Source organism: Poecilia reticulata, chromosome 10 (genome assembly GCF_904066995.2).
Source record: "Poecilia reticulata chromosome 10, P_reticulata-male-v2, whole genome shotgun sequence".
Lineage (NCBI taxonomy): Eukaryota > Metazoa > Chordata > Actinopteri > Cyprinodontiformes > Poeciliidae > Poecilia > Poecilia reticulata.
Window position 1 is genome coordinate 26,232,664 of NC_088839.1, and position 16,772 is coordinate 26,249,435.

Sequence of the window (16,772 nt, forward strand, 5' to 3'; positions counted from 1 at the left end):
ATTTGTATCTCTGTAATAGACTGGCTCGCTCATTCTCTCCACATTTACTCACACTTCCCAGGAGCCCGTTTCATCTTCACCCCAATCAGAACTCACCAGCAAAGCACATTAATACAGAACCCAAGAGAGCATTAGTCGAGTACTTTATACAAAAAACAACGTGGGAGTTGTAAAGGCAACAGAGCTTAATGTGTTATATGGAGAGTGGGGGGGCAAAATGCAGTGGAAGACAATGAGAAAATCAGGACATTGCAATGGAGAGCTAATGACATTTCTGTTATCAGCACTGATCTGCCTCATTAGGCAGGATTTTACCTGTTTGACAGCAGTTACTGTGATGACAAAAAATAAAGGTAGGCCACTGGTGACTGGGCTGGTGGGGGTGTCCACTATCACCTGCAGGGAAAGAAAAAAAAAAGACAACAATGTGCATTAAAGCATTAATTAGAAATTCCCGCTGCAGCGTGTTATTTCTATGGCAGGAACATTATGTGGTGATAGTTGAAAGGTTTGGGTTAACCCTTAATCCAGGGTGTAATCCATACTTACACCACACCACATATTTGGCCATAAGGAGAAACATGAGGGAGACATTTTTATTTTTGAGGGAAGCAAAGGAGGTTCTGGGCCAAAGAACTTTTAATCAAGAGTGCCTGGGACAGAGTGCTTAATCTGCAGGCATGCCAACACTTCTGTGTCTCTGCCAAGCCATAGTAGAAGGCCAGCAAGGAGCTTTGTCAAATTCCCGTTACCTCGCCCCCCCCCTCAGCTCTGTGGAGGGGAATACAATGTGTGCTTCCACTGAAGCTCTATGCATCTTATGAGTTTAGATCTGGTAATATCCCAAACAACCACTTCAAAAAAGACTCCAGCTAAGGTCTAATGAGACAATCAGTTCTATGTACTCATGTGTCCCTATAAACCAACTAATGGATTTACTCTGGCATTCTTGATCCCACATAATGCAGATTTTCCCCCCTACATCGTGCCACCTAAGTCTCCTTTCTGGCGGAACAGCCGGTTTCATTATGACAGCGTGCACACACATGGCATACTCAACTCATTTATATTCTGGCAACAACAACTAGAAAGTTTTATGTTTCTGTGTTTCTAACTTGCATGACCTAAAAATGGAGCAACATTTCCAAATCAACAGGAATGCAAACCCACAATAATTACGCAATAAGAAACCTGTTCACATGCAAACGCAAGTAAAGATTTTGTCAAGTCTAGCAAAAACAACAATTAACTTGGGCATAAATTAATCTGACACACACAGTGGTGCCAAATGAATAACATCTGACCTCTTTGTTCAAAAAGAACTAAATACTCATAAATCATCTATAAGTCATCCAGATGTGGTAGGTCTACACAGCAACACTCCAAATTTATAGAAAGCAGGCTGAATGCATAAAAATGATACAAGTGTCTCAAAGCTGCAAGTTACTGTAAGCTGGTGGATTACTGAATTGAGTAGCACATTGTTCTCTCTAATCATTCAAGTTATGCACTGATTAACAAGCTCACACGTCATGTTCCGAAACGTTATTGTGATTAAAAGTGGAGGCGATTGAAGCAATCTACACCCTCTTTTGAAATCCAACGCAAACAATTTTTAGCACCACAAAACTAATACAAGCAAACAGGGACAACTGAAGTAAATCTTCAATTTTTATGAGTTTGGAAGATGAGAACATCAAAAACTTTTTCAGATGCCGGCTGCTGAAAAGGTTCCTTCTTATAAGAAATTCTGTTGCGGCAGGACGAAACACAAAATGTACAGATTAAAGGCAGTTCTGCCAAATAATGAATGAATTTATGTCGCTCTCTGAATTGATTGAAAGTAAGGAATTATCTCTGGCATTTACCAAGTGTAAATAATTCTGACCTAAAACATTTAGGTCAGTTTAGTGTGGTTTAACGTTGGATGTCGAGAAAAAAAACGGTTATTTCTAGTCTTTTCACAACAAGTTAACACAACATGACGTGATGTTTTATAAAATAAGCTTCACTTATTCACACGTGGAGCCACATAAAAAGCATTTCAGACCAGCAAGCAAGTTTGCAAGACAATAAAGTAAACTAAAGCCTCAACAATGACCAAGTATCCCAATCTTCAAGAGCCCTTCACAATATTTAAATGTCAAATAAAAGTGGGAACAACCACAAGACCCAAAAAGAGGATACCCAGATGACGAAGCATTCAGCAGACCACACACAGCTCAGAGTGAAGCCAAAGCATGCAAAGCAATCTTTACACTGCACTTTGCGTCTTTTAAAGCTATTTTTAAACTACAGAACTTCAGAAGCAGTTGTTTAAACTATGCTTTATAAATAACCTTGACTTGAACATTCTCAGCACTACTTTGGCGTATCTCAAGTGTACAATAAAGGACTAAAAAAAGAAACTGTGGATAAAGGGGCTTTTTTTAGTGTCTGGGTATAAAAGTTAGATCTAAAAGAGTACTTTCATTCTCTTTTCACAACAAAACTGCGAGAAGCTTGAGTTGACAAGCTTCTCACCCTCAAAAGCATCATGATAGTTTTCATAATTAGAACAGGAACAGAGGGAACAAGGAGCTGGTTTCCATTACATTAATTGGTTTGTTAATAAGTGCAGGTTTGTGTTACTAAAGGTTTTCTGCAGAGGGTTGTTTGGTCTTTGTTGTGGGGATAGACAGTCTGAACAAGATGAAACTGAAACGTTTAAACTTAAAGAAAAATGTCTTGGAAAGAAAGACATAATCAAATACATATGATTTTTTAGTAAATAACACTGTAATGAGTAAACAGACTTTGTAAGCTGTACATTATTAACAGTTTTTCTTGATGAGCTGGGCAGCCCACTGAAAGCTAGAGCTAATAATCCTAAATGTTGAATGTAAAGTCTGGACGATGATGAACAGCTCTGGAGCTAAACAAAACCTGAAGTGGATCTGAGTTACACTGTTGCTTCCTGTTGAAATTAGGTCTAGCTTCCTTAAATCTCGCTATTTGATCGGCCTAAACCTGAGATACACAAATATCTGTGTATTTGAGGCCAAAGAAGTATAAAGTATGTGAGAAATGCTCCTTTTCAGGTTTTAAAGTCCTATTAAAAACTAAGCTTTTCCATTATTGAACCAGCTAACATGCAGAATGCCTCGCTAAATTTAACTCTGCATGGCTTTCAGGCAGGTTTTTTTAATAGAACAGCAGAATTTAACTCTAGAAGAACTGTGGTAATATGGAAAATCACTTTGCATTTAAAATAGCTAAATGGTGACGACTGATGACACCATTAAGTGAGTGGATAACTCAATTCAGGCCTGTCTCAACACTGCACTTTCACTGGGTTGTTCATTATGCCAAGTATGTTTACATTTATGTAAATCCATCTGAAGTGAGACAACTAAATGTTTTACTGCTGTAGGTAAATACAGAAAAAGCTTTAGTTCTTTTTCCACACACTGTCTTCCAAGATTGAGTCATTGGTGGAACAGATCAAGGAGGGAAACCCATTTATCCCCCTATTGACACTCCAGTCCATTCTGGGGGTCACAAGGCATTCACAGGTCAGAACAGACTGTCTCTACAGTGAGTTCTGGGTCTGCACCAATTAGTCCTGGTAGGAAAATGTCTGGAAATCCAGATCAGATGGCCGAACAACCTCATCCAGTTTATTTCAATGAAGAGGAGCAGCAGTTCTCACCCAATAATGCAAAAGGTACGGTAACCCTACAGAAAATGTTCATTTCAGCCATTTGTATCCGGTATCTTGTATTTTTTTTTTGTCACAATCTGATATCTCGAAGAGGAAGGCCGCAGCGCAAACATATCACTACATCAAGAGGTTTGCATAACATGCCATTTTTCATGTCACTGAGAAATTGTAACGCCAAACAAGAGTCCTTAAACTCTGGCTTAGCTAATCCCCAGACTGTTGAGTTCTGGTTTCACTTTACGTTGCTACCTTTTAAAAAAATTTGCACAATGGGCCTTGGAGTTTCACATTAGAGTTTCCCATCAAAAGACGCCCTGCATGATTAGAGTTATAATGAAATGTAGTTTGTATGGCTGTATTGTAGACCACAATCCAGGATTTGAAACAATTAAAATGTTCAGGGCTAAAACCTTCATTGTTATACAAGGCTTGGTGAATTCCACAAATATCGAGCATCATGGTTTTTTCAACGCTAACTTGGGCTGCAACACTCAACTGATAGGTGTGAAAACACCCTCATAGTCCAAGACTCATTTCGATTGGTGACAAAAATGACAACATTTGTTACATTTTCCGCTGGTGGAGTTAGCTTTGACTCTGCTCTGTGTCAAACAATCCAAACCCTTTGAAAAACCTTTTCACCCCTTCTCACATGTGGCGGCGCTGCACCAAGAACTGCTGAAGTAAACGACACCAAATATAAACAGAAATGGAGTGGCGTCAGACTTTAACGGTTGTAGGATTTCTCTCTTATCTTTGTTAAAAGACCTCGAGCCATTTCTTCCAGCAGCTCTAGACTAGGTGACTTTTGTTTAGGTTGTATTTACCCAGAATGGACTGCGCTGTAGTTCCCATCCTGCTTTTGGAGTGGACTCCGGTCCACTTGTCATTCACATATGCATTCAAACTGCACCAGCGTTCACTTCAACCAAACTGAGACCGAGGCTTTTAGGTGAACCAGAGTTTGATTACACTTTCACACCTCCCCAAACAATCCGGAATTTCTAGGCAAATAAACTAAATTTGAATTTAAGTGGACGAAACAGGGCTAGTTTGAATGCACCCTAAGAAAACTAAAACCTACCCAAGTCTTTCAGGTTCACTGATTTTCCCAAACAGTCCTCAGTCGTCACAAATATTCCGCACATCATGTTTCCTGCACAAAAAACACTTTCAGTTCTCCCACCACCTTTCTCCAATGCACCAAATGCAATGCCAGAAAATATATAAATAAATAAAGTAAAACTCTGCAGTATGAGTGAACTGTGTACTCCTGCTGATATGCGGGTGTGATTTCAGAGCAGCAGAGCACAGCAGCACTTCATCTGATGCAGGAAATGTGTCAGGGTGAGCAACAGACAGCAGGTCTCCGGGGTCCCCATTTCTGTGCCGTGGGTCTTGATGTCCTCCTACCCCGGCAGCCCCCGTTCCCTCCCGCTCTCCCGTTCTCATTTTCAGTTTCTGTCTCTCACAGTGCTCTATTCCTGTTCGACTGAACTCTCAGGCAAAGACATTCAGGGGCTATTTATAGAAGAGTGGTGCTTTTTTATCAGCCTGTGTCTATTTGTGTCACTGTGAAGTACAGAGGGCTCCCTGGCTGCTGACGTCAGCAGTGCAGCGCTGCAGAGACACGGGGGGCTATGTGGGATACAGACTGAGAAAGAACGACGGCAACCCTGACAGTAAAAAGGGGAGACAAAGGGTTGATGGAATGGAGTCGGAGGTTGGATGGCGTTAGCATTAGGGTATTTGCATATAGTCTCTCTCAAGGGATGAGAGACGGTTTATTTCTGTCAGAAAAAAAATTCAAGCACGACTCAGCGGCACGACGTGTGTACCTGTTCCTCGCTGTCTAAAATCCCGGTGAAACGGAACCGAGTGCTCACCATAAGGAGCTTCCTGCAAAGGAAGTGCCGATCATGCTCCAGCATCAGTAAACACCGTTAACAATCCGGGGACACCCACTGACTCATGTTTCCAGGGGAAAAAAAGCAGAAATTTTCCTCTACTAATACTCTACACCAGAAATCTGCATCATGTGGCAACATGCAACCGAAGAAAACATTTATGTTGGCTTACACACACTGAACATTGTGCGCCCTTAACACCTGGTTTTTTTCCCACTAATTCACCTGGAAAAAAAACACCTGCTTAGGATAAAATTGAAGCAAACTGACAAGCTGAAAAGCATAAATCCCGAGAAGGTGTTAAAGATGATCAAAGGGTTGGGAGAAACTTTAATTATTTGGCCCAATTTAAGATAGTGAGAGATGTCATAAACAGAATGGTGATCTGCCTCTTTTGGCTGCAGAACTGGACTGAAAGGAGCTGTCAGTTTCAGCTCATTTAGTCAGTATGACACCTTAGAAAGAAGATCCAGGCCCATGAGCAAGCCCAAACTAGAATCTGTCTACTTTAGAGACCGCTCAGGTTCCTTTTAAAAGGAGAGCAGACAGTTCCCACTTTAAGGGATCAGAAAAGACACTACAGCTAACAGAGGAACAAAAGCAGATGCGCTCTCAAAGCCCTTCTTCACTTTTGATACCACACAAGAGGAGAACAGTAACGTCTGTGCAAATAGATCCTTAGGTTAAGAGCTATTCAGAAACTGGACAGAAGTTGTAGCACAATACGACCTGCAGATAAGTGGATATTTTTATAGGTAGTAAACACTTAATGTAATCAGTCACAGATCTCTATTTTCACTTTTAATTTGGCTCTCATATTAATATTTACTCAGTGTATTTACTTCTTTACACATATTTTTCTTAAAACGCAAGACGTCAAAAATATCCAAGGTTATACATGTGTAGTAATACGTGCTGAATAGAAACACGTGTGCTTCTGAACCATTACAGAAGTACAAATTTCACACATACTGTAAAAGTAGGTGTTGTTAGCACACATAGCTGAAACAACCTGATATTGCTTCACACCACTTCCTTGTGCAAATATACATTCTGCACCACAGCTACTGTGTAACAAGATTCACTGTGTCCTTAAAGACACGGACCCACCCAGACATGCACCATCAGGCCTTTTCATTGGTTTAGCTTACTGAAAGCTCGAACTCACCTGTACCAGGAAGATGATAAGGAAGTAAAAATTGGCAATTCTTCGAAATTGTTCAAACAGGTTCTTTGGTAGAAAGTTCCAGACTGTATACTGCAAAAGAAAAATATAAATACAAGTCAGATATGTTGCTTATTTTTTTTTGTTTTTATTTTATATACCTAACGTTTCAGCAGGATATTTGAACAAACTTAATTTGGTAAAAGAAAAACCAGAAAGGAAAACAACATTGTGTGCTTATAAACCTTCTTGAAAATAGGTCATCAAGAAAATAGGACTCCTAAATGATATTCAGTTTTTAAGTAAGAAACATTGATATACAGATGTCTATTATTTTTATTCATCTCTGGAAAAGAAAGAAAAGAAGATTTAACTGCAGGAAGAAACAACATTTAAAATCTATTTGGACTGAAGAAGGTTTGCCACATTCTTCACTTTCAGCTGTGTTGGTGTTTTAAGGATCTCTTGCTTGTAAAGCCTCTTCATATTAACACACAGCTTCTCATTCAGATCAAACCTACTTCTCAGGCAGTTCTGGATGAAGTTTATGTTGTGTTGAGTCCTCATCGTGCTGCAGGGTTAACTTTTTCTTAAGCTTTATTTATTTATTTGTTTATTTATTTTACATATCTCATAATTTCATCAGTTACATGGTAAAACTCATGGTGGTTTTTATGGTAGTGAGCCATTACATTCCAGGCTCTGTGCTTCGGGTCTGTATGAGGTTCTGTGGGGATTGCTATATTTTGCCTTAGTTTGATGATGGAATGTAATGCATGTTTGTTTTTTAGCTAGCTTGTCGTTTTATTTACCTGCTAATCATGTAAAGCACTTTAAATTGTCTAATTGCTGAAAATGTGTTATACCGATACAATTACCCTGCCTACATTTGGCTGATGTCAAACATGCCTTCTGTTCTAATGTCCAAATAATTAAATTTTAGACTAATGTGTCCAAAGAACATTACTCTTCTGTTCTAATTTGTGTCTGCCATCCATAGGCAAGTTGGCAGAGGTTTTGAACGCCCTCCACCTACACAGTTTAATGGATCATCTCCAATTCTTTGGGTAGAATATTGAATTGAATAATTCAATTCAGTCACTATTTTTGTTCTTAGTTGCTGGCCAAACATCACTGGTTTAGTTTGCTGATTTATGTATTTTATTTGGGAACTCTTCGATGTGGAGTGAATCACAGCACCAAGTTGTTTTTGCTCTTGTTTAAGTGACCATGACCACTGACAATACTGGCCATAAAGAAACACATTTTATCTGCTTGACTTTCTGTGAACTAGTCTCAACAAGAAGTAACTGATCTGCAAAACAATGCAACACAAATGCTAACACATGCCGGCAAATACATTTACAACACACTTGCACAGAAACAGCACGGAGGCACTGATTATATAGGAAAAAGTCTGCTTGGGGAGTGTTGAAATGCAGTGGCAGCAGAATGGCCCATCTCATTTTGCTAGAGAGAAAAGAGAGTAAAAGTAATGAGAAAAAAGGGGGGGTGGCAGCAGTGGGTGGGGGCTGAGTGTGGTGGTGCAGAAGAAGCAAAAGCAAGAGAGGAAACATGTTTTGGTCATTGCAGACTGCAAAACCAAAAAGATGATGGGGTGCAGAGGAAGCGCCGAGCATAAACACTACAGTCGGAGTAATTAAAGGCTGTTTATCTTGACATGCCGGCAGGAGCCAATTGATTGGCCCCTGTACACTGAAACCGTCTGCACCACCATAAATCCCATGACTGTCTCTCTCACGCAGACTTCTCCACCTCCCCGTCCCTGATGATGCCACAGAGCCAGTCTGAGCTTGCTGTTGATACAGGACAGGTAGAATGGGGGGGAGTCTAAGCATGTGGGAAAAACAACAAATTTCCCATGCTTCCAGTTCATTATGAGCAACCACGTATTTCACTGCCCGTCAGTGCTCCCTCGACAGACAAATGATCACCCTGGGTTGGGAGCAAAGACAAGCGTGAGAACAGGAAGATGGAGGAGGAACAAAGACACGAGAATGCTTGAGAGTCCTCATTTTGCATTCAGGGAGTTAAACAAGTGAAGAAAATGCCTCAAGGCAGGTAAAGCACAATTCAGTCAAGCACAGGAGAAAAAAAAATTCTGTTTGGTTTTTATATTCTGTTGGTATTTCTGGTCTTGAAGTGGTGACAAATGTCTTCAGCAACTTGAACCAGCCATTATAATTCATCACGTAGCATGTAAAAAAAAGAGTCAGTTGTGGTGGAAAACCAGTGCATTACAATCTAAACGTACTACCTCCTAATGTGACTTTGAGCTGACGGTATTCTTTGCATCATAAAGGATCTTTGGCGCATTCAAACTAGAGCTCTTTTCACAAAGGATCGGCTCTTGTAAGGTGAATGCTAATGCTAGTTCCGAGCAGGGCCAACGTGTGTTTCTTACCTTAGAGGACACAATCCTGTTATCGCAAAACTTGGGCGGGATATAAGCCTCATTGGGGGGACAGGACTTATGGCCAACGTAGATCGTCCTGCTGTGAACTCGTCCCTCATCACCACCAAACTAGAGGTGAAAGAAAGGGGTAGAAGGGAGGAAAGGAAGCAAAACAGAAGACATATTTATAATTTATAAGTTTAGGTACTGAAAAAGCAATGTGAATAACAAAGTTCAACTTGTTTGAAAAAAGTTACAGAATTAAGAAGTGCTTAGCTTATTTGGAAAGCACTCTATTGGAAATCAGTTGGGCATAAGCCAGGGGAGTATGACAAAGGACAGTGGGCCAAAAACACAATCTGTATGGGTGCTTAATTTATTTTCTCCCAACTGGTGACTTATCAATGCAAAGAGATATTAAACTGAAGAAGCCAGGCAAAACAATACTGCTTAGATTTATGAGTAGAGTTTCTTTTTCATGACGCAGCACATTTTATTATATTTCCATGATGCATGGTTACACTAACCTATCAACCTTTTAAAAAGTCCTTCAGGAGCTCCAGACGAGCCGTGCTCTCCACAGAAATAATTCACTGTTTTGATTGTTTTCCACAAAATAAGATACAGAAACCCGGTCTGTGAAGACACATCATTCTTTCAATCCCAGTTCTACACATGGACGCCTTCAACCATGCGTCAAAGTAGACTGTTAATTTAAAAAGAAAAATCTCACATCTTTCGATAAAATATTTTTGCGCGAGGATAAGGTAGTTTTTCAGCCATATCAAAATAGATGTATTTTGCAAACCTGCAATGGAAACACTTTGCCAGTAGTAAGAGCTGGACCAGTATCCAGCTTTTACTACTGGCAAAAACGACAAAGAAGACGACAATGATGAATGCTAGCTTCATGGCTGAATTATGAATATATCTCATGTAACTGTTTTTTTTTAAATAGCAGCATCAGATGTAATGACTTATTATAGGAACAAGTTTATTCATGTGTAACTTTAATTTCGTTTCTTATTTAATGGAAACACAGTAATTGCTAAATTAGTGGGAGCTTTTCAACATTAGTAGAATTTAGACAAAGATTTGCACACATTTGTGATGTAAACACATCTTCTCTTACAGATAACACAATGAGGAGGATGTGTGACTTTGCTTGTACTTAAAAACACACAGCAACCAACATAAACTCAGTCACATCTTGCCAAGTACAGGAGAAATCCATAAAACAGATGTCATGCATAGCGCTTATTTCAGTGCAATATATTATTCATCACGCCCTTTTGCAATATGCCTCCATGTTTTGCAAGCACACAGTTCTAGGTTGAAAACAAAGACAAAGTGAGCTTGAAAGAGGGCTTTATGTTTTCGTGTTTATCACATAACTTTGATCTAATGGTAGCCTGTGGTGACCTTCCAAGATTTTGGTGTATTATGCAAGTCTCAAAACAAAAACAAGTTACATAAGCAGCCTCAAAAGAACATGAAAATTGTAATAAATCAAAGGAATCAATTCTTCCTCGTTAAGAAGTTATGCTCAGTTAGATTATTAACTGCAAGAGAAAAGATCTGGTTAGTTTCTAGCCCACAATGATCTAGCCATTAAATGAGCAATTCTAGGGGGAAAAAAAAGACAATTTACTGCAACTGCAGAGGAAATGATGAATCTGCATCCTAATTCACAACCGGAAGCAGAGGATCAAGAGTTGGGTATGCATTTATCATTATTACACCATTTAACACAGAGAGGCAGCAGAATTAAACAAGTTTAGGAGCAAGGATGGAAATGTGATAAAGGTAAATGTGAAACAATATTTGAATAATGGACACTTCAGGTCATTAACTGCATTTGATTTTTAGAAGTCAGCAACAACCTGAGTTTCCTCCTCAGGTGACAGGTGAGCTGAACTAGGTGTTTATTTACATACATGAACATGAAATGTGATTACAACCAACACAGGTGGCATCTAGCTTTTTATTGTCAAGGTCAGGGCTTAATCCATACTTGGGTAACATAATTGTGCTTGGCAAATAATAAATATTATCTTTGTTTAGTCAGATTTTCCTTTCTAATCACTAAAACATAAAATTGATGAATGAAGTGTGCTTTGGGATTTTTAACAGAGATAGTAGTGGGAATAACAAGAACGGTCACATTTATGCATTAAAACTTATGTCCAACGCTGCAAAAATGTTTTGTTAAACAAAGAATGCAACAAAGTACATCCTGTTGGTTGGTGGATTTTTAGACAAAATGTCAATTTTAGGCAATTTTAGGATTTAATGTCTGATGAAGATCTCAAGTTGATCAGCATCTCTACACACGCCATAGTTTGGAGAGTCATAAATTTCTTCCATAGCTAGGAATTGTTGTACCCATAACTAATCTATTGCTATCCTCTAAACATAGAGCACAGAGGAAAAAATATGAAATATGTATCTCCATATTAGTAGCTAACATAAGTAAACTAAATATCTGTGTCCATGTAGTCAGAATTAAGCTTTGTTAAGAGCAACAGAACGTATAAATTTAATAATATATGGGGGGGGAGAATGCCTGGTTGTAAATGTAACAAATTTATGCTTATTTTATATTTTCTAACCTTTTTTTTTATGCAACTACGATAGCAGAAACAAATAGAGTTCCTTCAAGTATTTTGGTACATATGCCCCCTAAAAAGGGGGCATATGTACTTCTCCCTTTCCTAAAAAGAAAATACTCAAATTGTTTGCCTTTAATTTAATGCCTTTATATCTTGACCTCATAGCTTTAAGAAAGCCTCACAATCAGTCAGTGGATAAAAGACAATCTCTTAATTAAAACAACATTTCTATAAACTGTTTTTATAGTTTGATTTCACAAATTATAAAAGAAAAGTGGTTTAAAAACAGTCTGTATTTTTTGTTTATGAGCATAATTCTCAAGTGAAATGTAATCTGCTTAAACTGGGATCTACATAGTAACTCACTGAGAAGTTGAAATAAAAACATTAATGGAGTGCACTTTCAGAAGACTTGTCATGTTTAGAATAAAAACCAGAGATGAAAGAATAAATTTAAATGGTAATTACTCAAACACATCCACTGTTGTGAAGGACTGAATCACTTTCAGCAGGATTAGCTTATTCATGCTGCAAACAATGTCCTTCTGTTCTACTCTGACAGTCAAAACATTATCCAAGTAGCTGCCATTCACATTTCTTAAATAACGTTAAATCACTTCAAGCACAAGATGTACTGTACAGCAACTTTTGTGTTGCTGAATTATCATTATTATTCTACTGGCAGGGGATCTGCAGCATGTGGGGTGAGAGGACAGATTACCATGAACATCTGATCCTGGACAAACGCCAGGGAAGGTGCGAATGGCGGCCACCTGGACCGCAGGCTGCACAAAGGCTGTTTCTGACAAGAGGTTACATTAAAAAAACATCCTCAAACACTTGGAAGAATAATTTATGCCCAGTAATGACACTGCCAATATGACCTCCACTAAAACAGTGACTTAATTTTAATTATGAGCAAAACAACATCAAATAAATCCAAATTTGTAATGCTGATTTTGAGACAATTCCCCCTTTTTCTTCTGATCAGGCTGGAGAAGAGAGCCAACATGGTTACATAATGCAGCCATGTTCACACCTCAGTATGGATGTCAAGATTAACATCCAACTAAGTATACCGACGCTCCTTCAGCAGGACCGGATGGACCTGGCTGCCAGAAAAGAGGGGAGGAAAGGAGAAGTGTGAGGAAAAAACGGAAGTGTAACAAGATCTGACGACTCATGCATAACCAGCCTTGCTATGCAAAACGGCAACCAGACCAGCTATATGGCTCACAGCTGATCCACTGATCAACTGGATTCAGATTTTATAAACTTTTGAATTACTAGGGGTTAATAAGGACGCACAGATAAGATGTATTTGGGCCGAGAGCCATAACTAATATTAATAATACTTTTATGGTCGATAACTGACATTTACCAATAGTCTTCCTAACCTTTCCACATCATTTCGACACACCCCCAATCCTGCAGTGCATATCAAAACACAAACCACAACAAGAGGGAAATAAGTATTAGCTGTTATTATCAGCCCTGTTTAACTTATAGGACCAAAATAGGGTGTAAAACATCGGCTTTTACCAATATATAGCGTGTATCTCTACTTTTAGAGTGTTTTCACAGCTGATAGTCTGGTAGACTGGGTTTGATTGGGGACCAGAGTTGTAACATTTGCAACATTTTCAGGTGGTGCAGTTCACTTTCTCACTACATTATGTCAAAAGAACCAAAGCTTTGAAAAGTCTGCCCCCCCCCCCCCTTGCCTGTGATGGCGCTGCACCAACAACCAGTGAAGGAAACAGTGAAGACTTCTGAAGAAGACACTCAGAGCAACTTCCTTCTTCACAAAATGTAAACAAAAATGGAGTGGAGTCAGAGTTGAGTGGCTGTAGGATTTCTCTCCTATCTTTAGCTAAAGACAGTAAACCTTTTGTCCCGCTGGGGCTAAACAAGCATTTGTGTTTTGGTTACATTTACCCAGAATCCCTTGCATTATAGTTCACTTCCTGCTTTTGGAGCAGTTTAAAGTTGACCTGCATTCATATAGGCATTCGAAACACACCAGAGTTCACTTCAACTGAACCAAGATCTAGGTTTATTGGTGGACCTGAGTTTCTCCAGTCCGCATCAAAGTTTGATGCAGATCACCCTACAGGAAATAGACTTTCTAGGCAAACACACTAGAGTTCAATAAGAGCTGACCAAACAGTGAATGCACCCATAAGTTAATATAACTAATCATAAAAGACCAGAGAAGCATTCATCATTCAGAGGGATATGAGCTAAACTCTAATTAAAAGTTAAATCTCCAAGCTTAATCCTCAAGTCAGAGCATAGGTGAAGGAATCTCGACTGCACTGCAGGCTTACAGGTCAGGAAGTAAAATTGGTAATTGGCTGGCCTTTACAAGTTTCAATTAGTCCCCAACACCTGACACTAAAGACCGAATAGTGCAAAAGCCATGCTAATGTGCTCTTGTTCTGAACTTAAGAGTCTATCTAGTAGAGTGACCGTATTTAAGTGGATTGGGTCAGCTCTAGAGATGTACAGCAACCTGCAGATACCCCCATCTCCGTTCTCCTTTAAAAAAAAAAAGTTTGGGTAGCAACCAACTGATGCTGAAAGTAGAAGAAAATGAGGTAGTACTTGTTGCAGTAGGCTGTTAGCGTTATGAGAAGAACCTTTGAACAGACATGTATTCAGTGGTGCATTAACTGTGAAATATAATGAAGGTCAGATGACAGGCCACACTTCATTTTTAAGCAAATACGTGAGTCCAATACACATATGAACACGAGCAAGCTGAGAGACCAACATGTAATGCTAATGTAAGGAAAAAAGCTGCACTACTTTCTTCATATTTGCTTCATCGTCAAAGGTCAAAGCCACTCGAAGCCAATGACATTAGCAAGTAAGAAAAAGAGTCAGCTGTCAGTATGTCAATATCAGACTGTAGATTCATTCTTAATGAAACAGCATCAGCATAGATCAATAAAGCAAGCATGAGCCAGAAAAATGGTGCATTAGAGAATTGACTGAGGTTGAAACTTTACATTGAGTTATGCTCTAAATTGAATTATGAACACATTGTGAAATGAGCAGGGAGCAAAGGGAAGAAGGAAAGATGCTCCACAGAGAGCTGGGAGAACGCAAAGCTGCACTGAGCTACTGCCAAACTCCTGGTGATGACTCTGGTCTGATGACACTGCGTCCTGTCGCACCATCTCCCTGTTCAGTGAGTATCCTCCTCTTTTCCCCTCACAATACCCATTCATCAGTTACCAACCAATAACCGAGGGGAAAATGTCAAAGCTTTCAATGTTTAATTATCCATAACATGTGTAGCTTTGATTAGGATTAATTAAACTCATTAACACATTTTCAGCTGACCTGCTCATGCATCCCAAAAAAAAGAATTACTGATGACAGATTACAGCAATTTATTGGGGAAACTTGATTTATGTTAAGATTTATATTATATTACGCCGTCAACAAAAAGCAAATGGTCCTAATAAACATAACATACCATAGATGAACTGCCACTGGTCACTTTTATCTCTGCATACATATCCAAATTAAATCCTAATCCATTCAATTCAATTTATTTCCTCACCATGTCACTACACAATTTACTGGCACATTTTGCACACCTTGTACATGATAAAGTTATAAAGAGCAAAATAATTTCATCATTTCAGAAATTTTATGACTGGAATAAAGTTCAATATGCAAACTTTGAACATTTCCTTCCTAAAAATGTTGTGTAATAAAAGTGAAATCATATTGTTGAATGCTAACAGAGGCTTCCTCATTTCCCTGTTTGGTAAAGAGTTGTCTAAGTAAAAAAGGAAAATGAGCATCACTACTTAATATTAGTTTTAGATACCACAAACTATTTGCTGGCCTTGGTGAAAATAAAATCTGCCAAAAACAAAAGTATATTAAACCAATAAATAACTCTCAGTCCCTTTAGTCTCAACCTACAATGTCTTGAATGTTCATATATAACTCCCTGAAGCTGAGAGTCTTTTGATTCAATCTAGAGTTACTTTAGGAGAACTATAAATTTGGTATCCGAGTCCTAAATGCTCCCTTGGGAAAGTTTAAGCACTCCTCTGCAATCGTAACAGACAAACCAACACAAGCGCAAAACGCCACATCTAACTGCCTTCTTCATAGTCGTCATGTAAAGATGTACACATTCTGATAATTACGGTTTTCAATTTGGCAGAAAACATTTTATTATGCGTTTTATAATTTGCATGTTTAATGTTTTGCTGAATGTCAAGATTTACATAGATTTGGCTCCTACAGTTTACATGTTCAGGCTTAAAGTTGACACAAGGATGTGCAGATGGAAAACAAGGTTAGCAGCAACAAGTGTGACAATGGTACATCATCATTTAATCTGACACTTAGAGATTTGAGGCCAACCAAAAATTGATTTTCGCAGCATTTTCTAACAAAAGTGCTGAATCAAATTGAAAATTGTAAGCCCAGAAGAATAGAATAGACCCAATTTTGCTCTCATCAGTCTTCTTTTGTGGTTTTGCAGCCGTGTGTTAAGAAAAAAAAAAAAAAAAAAACAGGCTTCAACAAACTACAGGACCTGTGCCATTAAGCGTCAAAGAAAACCACTCAGGAAAAAAACTACTTCAACACATTAAATTAGGAGGGAGCAGTGCAACGAACAGTCTGCACGGGTAAACCCTCTTTATTCCCTGCACATGTACTTACAACACTGCAATGAGATGAGTCATTAATTATTAGGTCATGTTGCCATAGGAGCTTAGAATCTGTGCCATGCAATTTTATGCAAATATGAACCAAGTTGATAACAGATAAAAGGTGACGGTGTGAGAGTAAATGACCGAGATCTTTTATGGGATGCAAAATCTGCTCCAGCTGCCTCTCATCGATTCCATCAGGTTTTTTATGACGATGCTTTCAGTTCGAGTGGATTTCTAACAGCCCAACTTCATCGGCTATTAAATGTGGAATGAGACAG

General features: G+C 38.8%; 1 protein-coding gene across 6 annotated transcripts in view; it reads right to left on the bottom strand.

The window, feature by feature from the left end:
- atp11c (ATPase phospholipid transporting 11C (ATP11C blood group)) overlaps window positions 1-16,772 on the bottom strand; it is a 53,458-nt gene that overhangs the window by 21,650 nt on the left and 15,036 nt on the right. For all 6 annotated transcript variants that reach the window (XM_008420745.3, XM_008420744.3, XM_008420741.3 and 3 more), the window contains exons 2-4: window positions 9,201-9,320; window positions 6,779-6,868; window positions 316-396 (exon numbers count right to left, since the gene is read on the bottom strand). In XM_008420745.3, coding sequence (XP_008418967.1) covers window positions 316-396; window positions 6,779-6,868; window positions 9,201-9,320 — 291 coding nt within the window. The remainder of the gene's footprint in view (window positions 1-315; window positions 397-6,778; window positions 6,869-9,200; window positions 9,321-16,772) is intronic.